This window comes from Erpetoichthys calabaricus, chromosome 2, assembly GCF_900747795.2.
Source record: "Erpetoichthys calabaricus chromosome 2, fErpCal1.3, whole genome shotgun sequence".
Classification (NCBI taxonomy): domain Eukaryota; kingdom Metazoa; phylum Chordata; class Cladistia; order Polypteriformes; family Polypteridae; genus Erpetoichthys; species Erpetoichthys calabaricus.
In genome coordinates, this window is record NC_041395.2 from 111,783,300 (window position 1) to 111,800,947 (window position 17,648).

Below are 17,648 nucleotides of genomic sequence, written 5' to 3' on the forward strand. Positions count from 1 at the left end.
AGGAGCTAATCAATTCTGATGCCTTCCTAGTCTCTAGTTTGTTTTTATGAGATAGGTATGAAATTATTTGTCCTATTAAAACAGCCTTCATCCTTTCCCAGAGTGACTGTGTGGAAACCTCTGAAGATCCAAAAAATAATCCATTTGAATAGAGATAAGTTCTATGAAATGTTTATCTGCTAATAACAGGGAGTTAGGACACCAGTTGCAAGTTGAGTATGTAGGACATAGTGATCTAAGCTCCAGAATAAGAGAAGCGTGATCAGAGCTGACATTGGCATCATATTTAAAAGAATTGATAGTGGTCAAGAAATTATTAGTCAATTCTTGAAATTCTTGAATAACTATGTTATACGGACAAGAAGAAATAATGTCATGAACTTGAATATGAAAATGTCCACGGATCTGATAAATTGTGATCCAAGCTGAATTTTAAAATTATCTTTGCTGTTTTAGATTTTATAGTTGCTGAACTTGAGGACCTATCCAAGTCTGATTTTAAAACACAATGAAAATCTCCAGCGATATGAGTGTTCATATAGAGACCAGTGAACAAAGTTTTGCATAAATTCTCTGTTTTCCACATTGAGTGCATATATAGTATTTTTACCAGATATTTTTGCCTTTGAACTGAATAATTTCCCCATCACCATAACATAGTGTCCTTCAGTATCAGATGTTACATCAGTTGGTACAAGTTTGATTGCTTTACAGATTATAATCCCCACTCCTCTTTTTTATAATAGCTGAAGTGAAAGGTTTGCAAAATCCAGTTTCTTTTTAGTCAAAATTGGTTTTTACTTTTTACGTGAGTCACCTGTAAATATACTGTCTTGACCTTTAAGTCTATGAGATGGGAGAATACTTTTTTTATCTTTAGGTCCTGATTGAGACCTTTGACATTCCAAGTTACAATGTTCAGCGATTGATCAAAAATATACTACTTCTGAGCATTAGGGGATAATTTAGAATTCTTCATTAGAAGCAGTGAGTAATTATAAATTTCAGCTTTAACACTAATTTTAATTGCCAGGTGTTAAAATTAGTAAGCTACCACATAAATTGTAATTTGTAATTTTGGGGGTAAAAGAAATACAGAGATAATAATTTGCTTTATTTTCCTTCTGTTTCTACACCTAAATTAAATACCACAACTCAATTTCAGAGTGCAGAAGAACCTGAAAAACCAATGACACTCTTAGAAATAAAAGATGCCATAAACTTACTCCAAAGTGAGAAAGCTGCATGCCCTGATGACTACCTAGCTGTATCTATCTTTATTTTATAAAAAAAGTTAAGCTAAGTTGGCTCCATTATTATAAACAAATTTCACAGAAGACATAGAAAACAAAGGTTTACCCCATTCTACTCCAGATATTCTAAGCTCTAATAATTGTTTTTCCAAAGAAATTTAAAGACTTACTACAATCTGTATAATATAGACCAATTTCACACCTGAATAATGATATTAAGATACTAGCGAAAATCTTAGCTAGAAGGATTGTGAAAGTACATTCCTCAGTAATATCACAAGACTAAACCAGATTTATTAAATGTGCCTGTCGAATGTAATATACTTGCCTACAAATTCTGACTTCCCCAGAGGTTTTACTCTCTTTGTATGCAGGAAAAGCCTTTGATAAAGTCAAATAGGATTATCTGCAGTATTTGCAACACTGCACAGATTTTGGGTTGGCCCAAATACATCTGCATGGATTAAAGTATTTTATCCAAGTCAAGAGGCCTCAGTCCATATTAATACCACAAACTTAGATTATTCAGATTAGATTGTGGTAGCTGGCAAGGGTGCCGACTATCACCAAAGCTCTTTGTGTTAGCCTTTGATCCATTGGCTATTCATCTCCTCAAGAAACCAGACATAAACGCGATTTTCAGAGAAGTGTGCTTTCCCAGTGACTTCTCTAGCACATCATATTAGACTAGATAACTATCTGTGCCTAATATAAAAACAGTTTAAATATTAAGTTTAGTTATGTGGAGATAGCCATCACAAGTAAATATACAGATTTCTTTCAGTATAATTTTGTACTTTAGATAAAATCAAACAAAATGCTAACAGATAGTCCATCCTCCATCTCACCTTAGCAGGGAGAATTAATACTGCCAAAATGAATATTCTCCTTAAGCTTCTATGTCTATTTCAGAGTATCCTCTGAATCCTATATATAAACAAATCATTCTTTAATAAATTTGACTCAATTATAACATTCATTTGGAATTCAAAATGATCATGCATTCAAAAAGCCACTCTTCAAAGATCTAAAGCAGAAGGTGGCATGGTGCTACGTACAACTTCAAATTTTACTAAATATATGCACAATAAAATTTTGGAACTGCAGAAGTTCATGAATTCACATCAGCTTGGTTTGTAATGAAGAACAAATCCTGTTCTAATCTTCCTTGTATACCCAACCTTGAGCTCCATTTAATACTAACTATTGTCAATTTACCAGTAATCTGTCTAGCAATTACTTAAAATACAAAACCAATGCAGGATACGTTTTAAGGTAGTAATTTATATTAATTTTGTTTGTCTTCCCTATATACAGTATACATACCCTGTAGAATATCATAACTGAATCCCTATTTAAATGCATTAAATTAAAAGCCTCCATTACTATCTCCCATTTCTTTAGTGTGCTGAAAAATAAATGAGGGAGAAAAAGATAAAATGCACAAATCTCAAGATCAAAAAAGGTATCACTTTGTGCACTTTTTATCAAAATAGTTTTATTCTTACAACATAATTTAGCCACCATGTAATATGAACTCCTAAATGGACTTCAGAAAGTAATTCTATTTATGTTCACTACAAATTATAAAACAAAATATCAATAGGCACACATTATGATGCAATACCAGTAATATACCTTTCCTTATTTCATAATTGACCACTTACATGAAAATTAATTAAATAAAAGAAAATACATAAATATACAAAAAAGAAAGCTTGAAATGTAGACTTACATAAATGGGTACTGTTTACTTTGATAAACAGAATACACATTTATTTAATGATTAGTTTCTCCCCTATAGAGTAACTGTTACGCATTTGCACCAAAACTACAGGATATCATCAGGTTCAGTAGAGTTTCAAGGATGTGTGATGATCAGAACTTCAAGTAAGGCAGTAGATATATTTGTATTTATTTTTACAAATCCTCTGGATTTTTAAATCTTAAATTTAAGATAAAGGGACAATTCATCTTCCTGACTCTGAGTGTAATCCAGTCTTGAATTCATGCCAGTTCCCTGAAAGATGAGCAAGTCTAAGATAGTTAGTGTCTACAAAAAGTATCTGGCAGTCTTAATGTGTCTTGTTTTGTTTTTGTTTAAAAGAACACAGCTGTATTTAAGAAAAATCAAGCAATTTCTCCCCCCCCCCAATTAATGACATTTCAGTTTTTTTCTGCATTCAGAGAAAGTAGTTATCCTCCATTCTTTTAACTCTCTGACACAAATAATTAAGGCCATTATTGGAGAATCGACATTTGGTCTAAACGAAAGAAATAGCTGGGTATATTGAGTGAAAATGAATGTTCTTTTCTAATGATAGTTCCTAATGGAAGCATGTAAAGTGAAAACAGTAAAGTTCTGAGTGCTGAGGCATGCATGATAAGTTTTGAGTACTGTCAGCACATTTCTGCACATGCTGACATCTAATATGAATTTGATAAATATGAGCTAAACCACACAAGAACAGGGCCATGAGCTCATCTATGTAGCCTATGTAACAAAATAGCGTGGTCAGTGGTATCAAAGGCTGAGTTTAAACCTAGCAACATAATTATTGTGGACTTTCCTTCATCAGAGAACATTAGAATGTCGTTAACAACATGCTGTTTCTGTACTATGACTGGTGAGAAAGTAAGACTGGAATTACTCAAGTAAATTGCAATGTTAAATCAATTTGAAATACAAGGCTTAGGAAGTCATTCTGAATATCTAAAAATGTATTTGAGATATTTGGAAAAGCAAAGTTGTTTTGAAATATTTGAAAATATATTTGTGAGATTTTTAAAGGCATTGTGGATATCTTAAAATGTAGCATAGATATTTTAAAGTATAGGAGAACTCTTTTTAACATATCTTGAAATAATTTTCAGGTACCTAGAAAGTTGAGCTGCATTTTAATATTTGGAAATTTATTTTGAGATATTCTGAATGCTAATTTGGCATTCCATACTAGAACTTCTTGTATGATCTTGTCATTTAGGTTAAAGTTTATTGGGCTTGTTAAAACCAAATCAATTAGGAAATTGAGAAAAGACAGACCATTGAACCACAATGAACTAAAACTATTGGATTTGTGTATGTGTCAAGCATGTGGCAGAGTTTCCAAAAGATGCAGCTAACTTCACAACTTAATGTCAGTTTAGGGGCAGTACGCATTAGGTTCTATTGTAAAGAAACTTACCTAGAAGTGTATTTGTTTAGATGTTGAATTTTATGCATGTTTACAGTATGTGTGTAATTATGTGTGCTCCATTTATCCCATTTTGCATTAGTTATATAAACATATTTGCATTTGCATGCATTTACATTGATGTATGTCTGCATACTTGGATATATTTACTAGTGCCTAACACTGCCATTTTGTACGTTTGAGTTTAAACAGAGAACCACCATGAATTACGTGAAATCTGTTAGTTACAAAAGAATTGAAGTGTTATTTTTTAAAATTTCATTAGTTGTTTCCTTTGTTTGTTTAAGAAGCCTGGGATTCCTACTTTTTGTGCCTTACTAAAGTGTTCTAAATCTTAGAATTTAAACTCCATTCTGGTACCACTTGAATTTCTTTGATGAACATGCGTCTGTCTCTCCTTACCTTTCTCCCTTCCCTTTGTTACCCTTTCCTTTGTGTTCTGTCTGTTTTACTACTTATAAAATGGCCCCCCTCCGTTTCTGTCTCTCTCTCTCTCTCTTCTCTCTCTCTCACCTTCTTTCTACATGGTGACCAATCTCTCTCTGTCATGGGATGGCCGAATCCTCCAGAGAAGGCCGCATGGTGGTGCTATCACTCGTTCTGGGTCTCTCAGAGCAGGATGATTTTGCCAATATTCCCGACCTGCAGACTGCACCAGGCCAGCAAAACCAGAACGCCCCACCGGACAAGAGGTATGGCCTGTTCATGGTACCACTGGATCAAGCTTGAAACAGGGAACTAAAGTTGGAGACTAAAGTAGAGTACAGTGAAAGGTGGACTAGGTATAAGGATAGAGGACAGCATTTTGGGGTGGAATAATTGATGTTATGGGGAAAATGCAACCTAACAATTATGGACTTGATTCAATGAATGCATATAAGTTTACACCAGACCTGAGAGTATTTACAGTTAAAGTGAAACAAACAGCTGGCAAGGAGGGCTGTACAATTTTTTCTTGTCATTTTTGAATAAATTAATGTAGTATTAAGAAAGAGTATATGTGGGAAAGGGTAGAGGGCATATAAGTTAACTAAAGCCAGATATCTGTTATAATTTGATGTAGAATAACGTATATTGAAGTGGAGATACATTTGAAAATGTATTTTGAATAAAGAGAATTGTTAATTGAGAGATTGACAAAAGATATTGCCTTTATGTATTAAATAGCCCATAGCCATGATATATAACCTTTGCATAACTATGAAATAAAAGAGATTTCTATAAACTGCTAAATTCTCTGCATTAACCCTATACAAGATGTGATTAATGTGAATACTGAGCCGGTGATCTTTCTAACACTACAGAAACTACAAATGAGGCACAGTCTCATAATCTTATGTAAACTAGCAAGTGGTTGTAGAAAGAGTTTGACTTCTAAAGTTATAAACAGTTGCTAACTATTGAACTGATCCATTTGATTATAGGGGAACTCCTATGTTAAAACTCAGCTACAAAGGCCAGCTCATCTAATTACTTCAGTATAATAATACATTTAGAGGATAGATTGTATCTGTAATTAAGAAGAAATATTTGAATGTCATTCTTTGCTAAGGTTCTGCTATACCATGCAAATTTTGTACGTTGTGAGTTGAAAAAAACACCAGCCATCACTTCCTTGTCTCATGCATCAGCAAGAAAATAATTATTAAATACTGTTGTTTGAGCTTTCTAATTAAGTGATTAATAGTGACATAAAAATTGAGTTAGGCTGACAGTTATGGAGCTTTGTGTGGATATAAAAAATATAATGGTATTTTTTGTATTATTCATTAAATTACACTGAATTAATCAATGGAATTTATTTTGTGTTAAAAGGCCATAATTTTACAGGATAAGTGATTAAAAATATTAGAAGAGGTCACTGATATAAAATATTTCTCTGAAGCAAACAACTGACCAATTAATGCTGTCAGATAGTGAGAGAACATATGCACACAATACATACAATCTCAGCATCTGTGCTTCATCCAGGACACAGATATTAATTTTGAAACCTGAAATCTGAAATTCATAAATAAGTTTCCATCAGTTTCTGAAACCTGTCACCCCCTAAAAGTATTTGACATTCAGTCTCTTTTTTCCAGATATTAGATCACAATTGCTTACATAAGTTGGTCCTTTAAAGTCACAAAGATCAGTGATGCAAGTTTGTTTTCTGTTTAGTCCACTAAATCTTCAACTCCAGTCATCAGTTTTGTGATTTACCTACAAAGGTTTCTAAAGTCATTGGCACCCAACCCTCACAGGCACCTGTTTCAATTTTTAAAATGATTTACTGCTTACCTAAAATCATTCTTGGTGGAGGTAGATTATTTCTTTTTGTAACTGCCATAATGTATGTATCCTTAGCTAGTTTATTTTCATATTAGGTATTACAATTTTTGATAACTTGTTTTAAAAGTATGGATTTTCATTGCTTTGCTGTGTCAAGTTACATTGTGGTTGGAGAGAAGTGAGAGAGCGACTCCTTGCCTTTTGCTGTTTCATCTTTCTAATGTAAGATGTACATCTATGCCAGACAAAGAAATCTCCATCATCATAATTTAGCATCCCTTATATTTGTACTGTTTGACATGATAACTGATGTTTGAATGGAGAAGAGTGATTGAATATTGTTGAGGAACAGAAATGTATTTCATCAGGGAATTACAAGAAACGTAGGATTTCACCCACCTATTAAGCCCATCATGAGCAGAGTAGTTTTTGCTGTCATAATCCATCTGAAATACCAGGATTGAAAAAAATAACACTTTCTTTTTGCTTTACTGTCATGATGGTGATGTCACAATCGTTGGCATTTTGGAGAGGTTAATTGACATCATGCTGTGAGTTGGTGTTGAAAAAAAAAGATTTTTAGGTACACAACAGTTCTCTTGAGCAACTCTATATTGATTCACAAAATTTCATAATCTTATTTTTATATGTGCTTATGAATGAATTAAAAAATATGCACAGTACAAAATGTTTCAGAATAAAAAAGGTACAATGTGAACAAAAGATAAAAACAGCAAATAATAGAGTGTATCCTCAGAGTGGACATAGGGAACAAAGGACAGAAAGTTAAATGAATATATTATTTATGAATTAGCTTTTTTATAGTTAGAAAAAATTGTGGAAAGAATTTAAAAAGATAAGATTAAACACAGCAAAACACACAAAGTATACATAAAAAAACAATACATATGTATAAATCATTATTATTATTAGAATTATTATAAATAATTCTGCCAGAGCAAGAGTAATGCCTGATTTCGAGCCTTCTTTTCTCATGATTGGATCGCAGGTGACCACATTTTTAAAAATGGTGTAAATTCAGATGTGAATGGGTTGATCAAACCACATACAGAAGCAGTGAGAAAAAAAGCAGTGATTTGTTCTCAGCAAATAAATGCAACCGACTAAATCAAAATCCCCAATCCAACAGCACAAGAGAAATGCATGCAGTTAGGAGATCTTCTTAGTGGTTGATTGATTTGCTAAGGTAACTCATTTTCTTCCCATTGAAAAGGCACTGTACTGCTCAAGAGTCATATTAAATATGTAATACTGAAATATTTTGTTTATGTAGTCTTCCAAGATTAGTTGTGTGAGATCATGAACCAGTTTGTTTTGTGTTTATTCAAAACTTGGAATAAAATTTATTTAGCATCTGGGTACCATCTTAACCTCAATGGGAACATAAAAAGTGTAAATTGGGAATAAGAGAAATATTTAATGTAAAATACTAATGATTTCCTGTCAAAGCAGAAATCAGTCCTTCAGTTTGCTAAATATTCCAGAATTATTCATAAGTCTAGTAGAACTGGCATATCTCATTTTGAATCTTTAAATGGTTTTAAATCTCCCTCATTATCTGTTTCTTGCCCCTGTGCTTCAGTTCCCAGTGTTTCAGATTTTTTCAACAACCTTTTATATGCAAAGAATAAACTACAGAAAAGCTTAAAGTAACCTGACACCACTATGAAGAAAGTAGCTGATCACTGATGTAAAGAACATTTCAAGTATTGAGTGGGACGAAATGCGTGGCTATTCACATGAGACCTCAAGTTTAGATATGGCTCCTAAAGTTAGCCCATAAGTACATACAGTGCATTATATAAACAGGATATTTTATGCATAAATCAGTACTATCAGCTTTAGAATTAATTTATTAACTTTAGAATTAATTTTCCTTTAATATGTCCTGTTTAAAATAAGTTTACTTTTTCCAGTCCCTGCTGCTAAAGATGTTCGTAGCCTTACATTACTTCAACAGTGTCATCAGAGTTGCCCTGTAATAGCCATTGATGCCCACAGCTTTTTGGGCTCTGTCAGGGCTAAGAAAGTAATGGTTTGTTTTTTATTTTGTTTTGTTTATATTTTACTGTTATGGCACTGCTTAGCAGTGGTGATGTAATATTTTTGCAACACCACAAACCCAACCAAAACAAAAACTAATGGAAAAAAAGTTTCCAAATCCCCCTGAGATCCTAACATTTACATTTTTTGAGTATGTTTCCTCTCGTAGAACATAAAACAAAATTCTGTCCTATCATTCATTTTATATCTTTGACTTTTTGTCCTGCTCCCAATTTGATTGTTCATTTCTTCTCTTTTTCTTGAGAAATGTAATTAGTTTTGGCATTGATGCCAAATCCTTTACCTGACTGCCTTTTCCACCAAATTTGCAAATCTCACAGTTGCAGTGCTTTTTAAACATTTTACCAACAGCTATGTCTTTCGCAGTGGTAATGTGTTTTGGCCTCTGAGGTAAACTTTATAACCATCTTGTATCAACTATGTATTTGTTTCCATTTTCGCTGCTTCAGTGTCTGTCAGTTGCTAGCGTCCATCAATGGTGATACCTGATCACTAAAGGAAACTTTCCCTTGCACTGCTAAGCACTCCAGTGCCAAAAAAAGAAATTTAACAACAGTTTTGTTACCACCTCACAGTGGGCTTTAAGGAATAGATCTCTAATTCTGCCTCACTCTAGGTAGTAAATTTAGTGTTCTTCCAAAATTCAAAATTTCACAAACATTTTCATATTTTGAAAAATATCTAAAGATTAAAGGCATCAACAGTTTTTAGTTTAATCATCTTTTATCAGCTGAATTGTTTGTTATATTTAGTAAATATACCTTATTAGTACTTATCAGACCAATAGCAGTAGGCCAGTAGCTACATCCCAAGCTGAGTGGGAAATTTAAGAGGTTCATTATCAGTGATTATATGACTGATAAAGAATTGGCTCATTCACTTTTGCCTTTCCCGGTGTTATTTCCAGAGCCAGATAATGCAGGTAATCCATAGCAAACAAGTAAAATCAATTATATTGTATAACTCCTGTTCATATCATAGTAGAGGAGCACAATGCATTTTTAAATACATCACATGCTGGGTGTTTTCCTCATTTAGACACATAAAAACACACCATACCAGCTGTTGTTGCCATGTTGCTAAGCTATCGACTTTGAAATATATGGTTGATGACATCCAGGTCATGGGTGTAAAGGTCATGAGAAACACTTCCTGTTCATTCAAGTTACATCAAAATAAATCTGTGTTGTTATTAGTGCTATTTTTTGAATAAGGTCTTTTTTGATGAAAGGTAGGCCTGACTCTTAAAAACAATCTTTTGTTTGTATTATTTTCGGGTTTCTTCTCCGGGTCACTATGATTATTTAACATATTACTTTTTTCTTGGCTGATATAACAACAGCCACATGTGAATGCCCAAAAAAAAACAAAAGTTGGTCAGTGCAAAAATAGGAAGCATATTATATTTACTACAGTTCACCCCATGATATCTAATAAACTACAGTGGTGAAATAGCTACGCATCACATCTTTTATTTGACTAAAGTTTAAATTTCTGTTTCTGTTACACCTAATAACAAAAAAATGTTCATTTATCACAAATGTTTTGGCACAGTAATGCTAGAAACATTTAATTAGTGAAAATATGAAATATGTCAACATATCTATCTATCTATCTATCTATCTATCTATCTATCTATCTATCTATCTATCTATCTATCTATCTATCTATCTATCTATCTATCTATCTATCTATTTTCTAAATATAGCTCTGGGCAAGTCATTGAGAGATGAGACATCATATTTTTACTAGAGCTAGCAAACAATAATTAAGAGTAGAAAGTAAAAAAGTAAAAAAAAATATTAAAATATAGAAATGTTCATGAGGAACATGTAGACCATTTTCAGGCTATTTTTGAAAAAAAAAAGGTTTACGTTTCATACATAATCAAAATATGTTGAACAATACTGACAAATATTTCATTTTAATTTATTCCAGCAATCCATTGGTTATATGTAATTTTTTCCTATGTGTGTATTACATTATTAAAAATGACTCATGTTCTCTCTTTGCGCTGTTTGTTTTGCTTATGAGTTTTGAGACTAGAATACCTGAAGTGTGTGACACGTGACGCCATTGCCGTGACAGGTTAAAGTTCAGCACCATGCACTTCCTGGTTAATGAAAATTGGATCCACGTAGTGTCTTTTCTTAATATCTGTATTAGTTTTATGAGAACTTTATCTGCCCTCTCATCCTGAATTATAGTAAATGTAACATGTTTTGTCTTTCTTTCCAAACATAAATTCAATAAACTATCACTTCAAGTTCCTTAACTCAAGTAACTTTGAGAGACATGTTTATCCGTGACAAAAAGTTTAAAAAGGCAGGGAATCTTAAGGTATGCTTCTGAGCAAATATCTTCCATCCTTGATTATAACTATACTCTTGACATTTCTCTTTATTTGGATGGTAGACTTTTAATGTGGCAATCTCAGTGACATTCCTTGTGATTTTAAGTGTTTTAATGTTTTCCGAAGTATTTTTGTGATTAATTTATTGAGATCAGCTCTGCTTCTCACACCACATGTTCTCGGCTACTGTAGCTTCCATAATAGCATACCTGAGAAGTTCTCATATATTTTACACCCAGACCTACTTCATTTGTCACCTGCATATGCGTTGATTAATTGAAGCAAAGCAAGTTCTCTCTTTCTCTCTTTTCAGTAAGCAGAGCATGGGTTTCTATATGATATTACTGCCTTTCAGGTCCGTCAATATAGTATGTATCTCCACCTCTTGGGTTTGTCCATCTTACAAGAATTTTCAGCTATCTGGCTAGGTATGTCTCTTTTATGATTCCCTCCCAGTTTCATTATTGCAAAAAAAGTAAAGCAAACAAAATGGCAAAAACGTAAATATCACCATTCTTGATTTATAATCCACAGAGAAAGAGATTTATAATTAAACATCCCATTAATCTTATTAATAACCTTATTAACCCTACTGTATATGCCTGGGTGTGGACAGTGACAAGGCAATAGCAATAAGTGCTGTAATTCCCAGGATTTTCATATGTTTTTCCTCTGCATTCAAACCTCCTATTATATTTTCATATTTTATTTCCTCTATTTAAAGCATTAAATTGTACATCAACCCAAATCCAGAACTGCACAGAGATTTAAATTGGTCAGAGTATACTTGATGCCATAACTTGTTTATTGGTTGCATTATTTTTGTAATTGCTTTATATAAATGATATACTTAAAAGAAGACAGATCCTGGTACTTATTCATATTGGATCTCATGCCATTTTACTTCAGAAAAAAAGCCAAGCAAAGAAAGACAGCAAAAACTGCACACACAGGAGGATTCGTTTATTGAACTCAATAGCTGAAAAAAATACCTTGATGCCATTGAAATTAAAGAAATATATCCATCAATCTCCTAAATTCACCAATTCCAATTTAAGATAACAGAAGCAAAGCAAAAGATGGTCATGGATGATACATTAGTCTATAACAGATCAAATATAAACATGCTATGGGGCGATTGAAGGGCCAGGTCTCCCCATTCAGGAGCCAGGACCCTCCTTAATGTTTTCATTTCATTTACATTAATCATCAGTTGTCCATCATTTTAGCTGTTCACCTCCAAGGAGGAACCCTTGGACCTAAGAACGATCATGAATAAAACAAGTCTCCCTAAACTTCAAGAGGGAATCCCCAGCCTGAGACGGCTTACTGCTTGCTTATCTAGTTGTTTACAAGCCCACCCACTTTGCAATTTCTGACTTCACTATTGGTCCACGCTATATCAGACAGTGCAATTTCATGTGTTGCCATATGGTGCAAATGTGCAACAGGTCACAGATGTTTACCAAGCTTACATTTGTAAGAATTACTTTAGACCTGTAAGACAGTAGCACTAAGCACTGAGCAAAAATTATATTTTTGTGCAAAATTATCACTAGAATACTCTGCAGTAAATAGTTTCACCAAATTTAATTTAACATGACCCCAACAGTAAAAAGGCAATGCAATATTCCAAAATCACTTTAATGGCTTAGTGGATTGTAATGAATCTTAGCTGACCAAAATAGCCCTCTGCTGTTGATGGAAGCACGTTGACCTCTAAAGCATTCATCATCTGATTTCTTGTTTTTATACTAGATCACTTTTTTAAATGCTACTGTAAATCCTTCTCACTCCATCTTAATTCTGTGTCCTCTATTTGTATCTGTATCAATGTTTTTGATAATGTATTGTAGAATTTTATTTTCAATAATTTTACTAATTAAGTAATCCGTTCATTTCTCGAGAACCCAAAAAGGGTTTTTATTTCTTACTTTAACAATATTCTCATACTTCTTCATTTCCATTGAAAAAATTTAAGAAAAGAAAAAATGGCTGGTCATTTATGATAAGGAACATTGCATATTAGCTAGTCAGGAACTAAATGCAAAAGAAAATGTTATTAATTTGCAGTAGGATAATTGTGAAGGAGAAATCAAATATACATGAAGAATGATATAGGGAAGTCACAGTAACGGTAGTGGAAGATCATTGAGAATTGTGGCACAGAATACAGAGACAGGATAGCATTCAACAATAAAGAAAGTAATCACAAATCAGAAAAAGGAGGATATCAGAGTTGTTAGAAATCTTAATGAGGTGGAAATAATTTAACAAATAAATGTAATAAAATAATATAAAAACTGTGCTATGTATTGTAACCACATGCAAAAAATATAGCTGTCTAAAAAGTGAAAAATATGTCACAAAGCAAACCTAGTAGATAATGTAATACTATATAGTATTATGATCTCTTAATTTAGGTGAGGAAGTCACAGTTTTAACATGAATGTGTGTGTCAAAGAAGAAATTGAACAGTGTATTTAGCAAAACATTGCTCATGTTCAAAAATAGTGAGCTGTCCTTTAAATTTGAGGAAAGTCTCAAAAATATCACAGGCTACATTGTGGTGTAATGGTTTTACTGCTGCCATACAGCTCCAGAATACTGAGATTGAATCTTGGCTCTATTGCAGCCTGCGCACTGTCATCATCCTTTTCTTTACACTTTTCCTGGTGAGGTTAAAATTCATTAGATCAAAATTAATTGAAATTCACTCAAAAAGAAAAAAATGGGGTTTTATGTGCCTGTTCCTACTGTATCTGCAGAACTGCCTTAGGTTAAGGCCACTGTAACCCAATATTTGTCTGTACAGTTAGCAAGCAATGTCACAGAACTAGAAGAAAAACATTTTATATGATATTTTTATTCTCAAACAACTGGAGCTCTACCTGTCCATTTTATAATTTTGCCTTTCCAGGGTAAGAAAATTCAAAAAACATATGGACTTTTTTAAAAAAGTGTTCTTTTGTGTGATATTCCACCGTATGTTTGTTTTTAACAAAAATATAAACACATCCTCGATTGTGTATACTGAGAACATACGACGCTCTGTTATTCTCTTGCCTTTGCAAATTGTCATAGAGTATTTGCCGCAAGATGGGTTAAGCAAGCCATGATAGACTGTGGCCTTTCTAATTTATTATTTACTACCTGTCAGCAGGCAGCATGATTGATGTTTTTTTGGAGGAGACATTTGTTGTGTAAACAAGTGTTCTGCCAGGTACTGCAGAGGTGGGATGGTCCTTTTTATAACAATGCAGATTAATTGGGAAAGTTCAGCCTAGTGGAAAGAAGGTAACATAATTTGTTACATTTCATTATTTTTATATAGCACTCTTCAGTGACTAAAGGTTCTTATCTCTTATAGATGTTGGCAGTTATAATAAGATATAAATAAAGCTCTAAACTCTATAACCTCTTTAACATTTACATATATAAATAACATAATATATAATTATTATATAATTATACATAACATAATCATGCTAATGTAAAGTTGAGTTACTTTAAGATTTTAGATATGGCCAGTTAACAATGGAAAACAAAAACTCCAGGTGACAGCATTCCAAAAGAAAATAAACCATGGTGGGTGGGAGCCTCACCTACAGTATGTCAGCTGGCTACCCTCTCTCTCCTAGGAATTCTATAATATTATGAACATAAACTGAGATATTCAACAGTATAAACTCAAGTAAAATGGAAAGGTCTGGTGTTGCTTTAGTACTATATAATGCGCAGGACGGGACAGGTGCTTCCAAACTTTACAGTATATCAGCCAATATTGCACAAGCCGCTGGTAAGTGATATTGTTGTACTTCTTGCTAATAATACATAGTGTTTAATTATTTTTGACCAACTCTTTAATAGGACAATATTCATATAATGATATGTTAGCTCACCTTTTGACTGAGCTGAAGTTAGACTACCAAATTATATTCTGAAATATAATTTGGAAATGTGGATGGAATATGTACATATTTTTTAAAAAGATCACCCCCGCTGCAACCCATAATATGCATGGAGCAAAAATCTACTGGAGGAAGGAACCAAAAATTAAACAGAATTCAATTAATTAGGTAAAGAAAGTGTTTGGCTCAAGTTAATTTTGTTAGTTTGTATAGTAAAGTGCTTTTGATGGTATATTATGTGACATGCACTGTATATAGACACAAATATATGATTGGTTCATTTGGCATTTGAAAGTTAAAACTGGGCTATTTTTTGGCTAGCATTATTTTTTTATTTTCACCTTTAAGATTCTTGTCCTAGAGTAAAAATGTTGTTAATTTGGGGTAAAAAAATGTATAAACCCATCAATCTATTTTGTCCGCCTGCTTAATCCAAATTCAGAATCACAGGTGGCCAAAGCTTTACACCCATTTGCTGAAAGCAAAGTGATCTTTCTTGAAAAACAGGGTCACATTGTCTGTGCACATGCTCTGTGACCTGTACTTGTCATAGCAGAACCTCTTCTTTTATTTCTTTAATTGTGTCGCTAATCTTTGGAATCGCTTGTAATGTAGTACTTTAAGGAACAAGTTGGTCAACAGAACAATTCAGTGCAATCAAACAGACCTGAAAGTGATCTTCAAAGTAGGTTTGTCAGACTACAAAAGCAAAGCAGTGCTTCAGTTCTGAGGACCATGAGTCATATTTAATATCTAGATGAGAGACAAGTTAAGCAAAAGCCTTCACTGAAGGGAACTCCATGATGAATCTGTCTACACATCCAGTTAAGAGACCTCATCATAGTCGACCAGCCAGAACCTTGCAGGGAGTTTACAGAAGGGAAGACCGGTCATGGCCAGTAATGTTTGCTTCTGTGATGTCAGTTGCATATTACGTAACAGACAAAAATATAATGTCTTTTTTTGTGTTTAATGCAGTGTAATGAATTTGAGATGATATTTACTTAAAGGTTTAAATTGTTCTCTCTTCTGTTTTAACTTTAATAGTGCTGATCAGTTTAGCAGACCTGTAACTGAAACAGGTATTTCTTATGTTTCTTTTTTGCTCAGTCTGGATACATTTGCAATTTTCAGGAAGCTGGTGTTACTGAGTTGCAATTGATAGTGTTTCATCTTCTGTTTCTCCTCTACCTGACTTAACCAGCCTGTCTAAAAGTTTTTTGGGTAGTCTCCTTTTTCTTCTTTATCTTGTAACAGGTCCAGATAGTCTAGCTGAGTGCTAATTTTGACATGTCAGTCTGGCTGAGGAGTAACTGGAAAGTTTGTCCTCTTCTGTAAAACAATATAGTGCAAGAGTTCAGTTTGTCTGAATTATAAGTTAAATGCTTGTCTGTTGCTGGTTGCTCTGCAGCTGTATTGGCTGAGGTGAATGGAGACATATAACTAAAAAAATTTTGATCTCCTGCAAATCAAATAGCTAAAGTATTTTAAGTATAACTGAGGTGTTTTTCTTTCCTATTTCTCCAGATGAGGAGCTGGCTAGTTTGGTTTATTTTGTAATTTAGAAGAAGTTTGTGGTCTTGTTCTCATTGTCAATGTAGGGTGTAACTAGGAGATTTAAGTCATTTTCAAATCAGTAGCCTATTAGACTGTATAATCGACCATATGATAATTCAATTCAAGCATATTAATAAGGCAAAAAATGTGAATATCACTTACAAGTTGTTAATAAAAATATGAATATATACAGGAATGCTACTTAGAAACAAAATTCTTTGCAGGGACAGAGAAACAAAACATCACGTGGTATAAGACAGCTCTGAGCAGCCCTATTACTACCCAGAAAAAAGTAGTTAATAATGAAGTACCTACCATGTTAGCAGCTTGATTTACTCACCAGACCCTGCACAGCCCTGAACAAAAGAGGAATAAGGAACAAAATTGGTGCTAGTGTTGTAAAAATAGTGTGCAATGTATTGTTACTTAGGTTTAAACAATAATTATGATAACTGAATCAAAAACACATTGTCTGGCTGTTATGAAAAGCTTGTGGAGTACAGATGATCCACTGTTCAGGACTGCGTTTATCATGGGGTGAATGCTGGCTACATATCCATACCTGATGACATTGTTATGTGGTGTCCATCTTTAAGCCATGGTACAATCAAATATCATTAGCCAAACAACACTTAGTAATGTGGTGTCTTTCCAACTCTGTGCTGATGGTTCACATTTAAACCAGCTGACCAAAGCTCACCCAAATTCACTTTTTCCAAAGTCCACAGAAGTACTAAGGCAACAAGTGCATTTCACTGTCTTCTCATGAAGTCACCCAGCTGAGCACAAAACGTGTGAACTATGGTCATCATGTGTGCCTACAACCTCTGGACAAGTAAAAGCAAGGAATGGTACAAGAATACTGCTGAAATTATTTAATCCATCCTTAAGGACATCGCAACATTGTAAAAGATTCTACATTATTAAAAGGGGGGCTTAAAAAATTGTCAAATACTGGTAAATTCTACTATGTATTACAATTTGACATATTTTACAAATAGTGTAATTCTTGTGTCAAGGC

At 33.4% G+C, this 17,648-nt stretch overlaps 1 protein-coding gene across 3 annotated transcripts in view; it reads left to right on the forward strand.

Moving 5' to 3' along the window:
• LOC114646258 (synaptotagmin-7-like) overlaps positions 1-17,648 on the forward strand; it is a 527,399-nt gene that overhangs the window by 460,915 nt on the left and 48,836 nt on the right. For 2 of the 3 annotated variants that reach the window (XM_051921809.1, XM_028794371.2), the window contains one exon: positions 5,017-5,139. The exons of the other annotated variant lie outside the window; for it this stretch is intronic. In XM_051921809.1, coding sequence (XP_051777769.1) covers positions 5,017-5,139 — 123 coding nt within the window. The remainder of the gene's footprint in view (positions 1-5,016; positions 5,140-17,648) is intronic. 3 annotated transcript variants of the gene reach the window in all.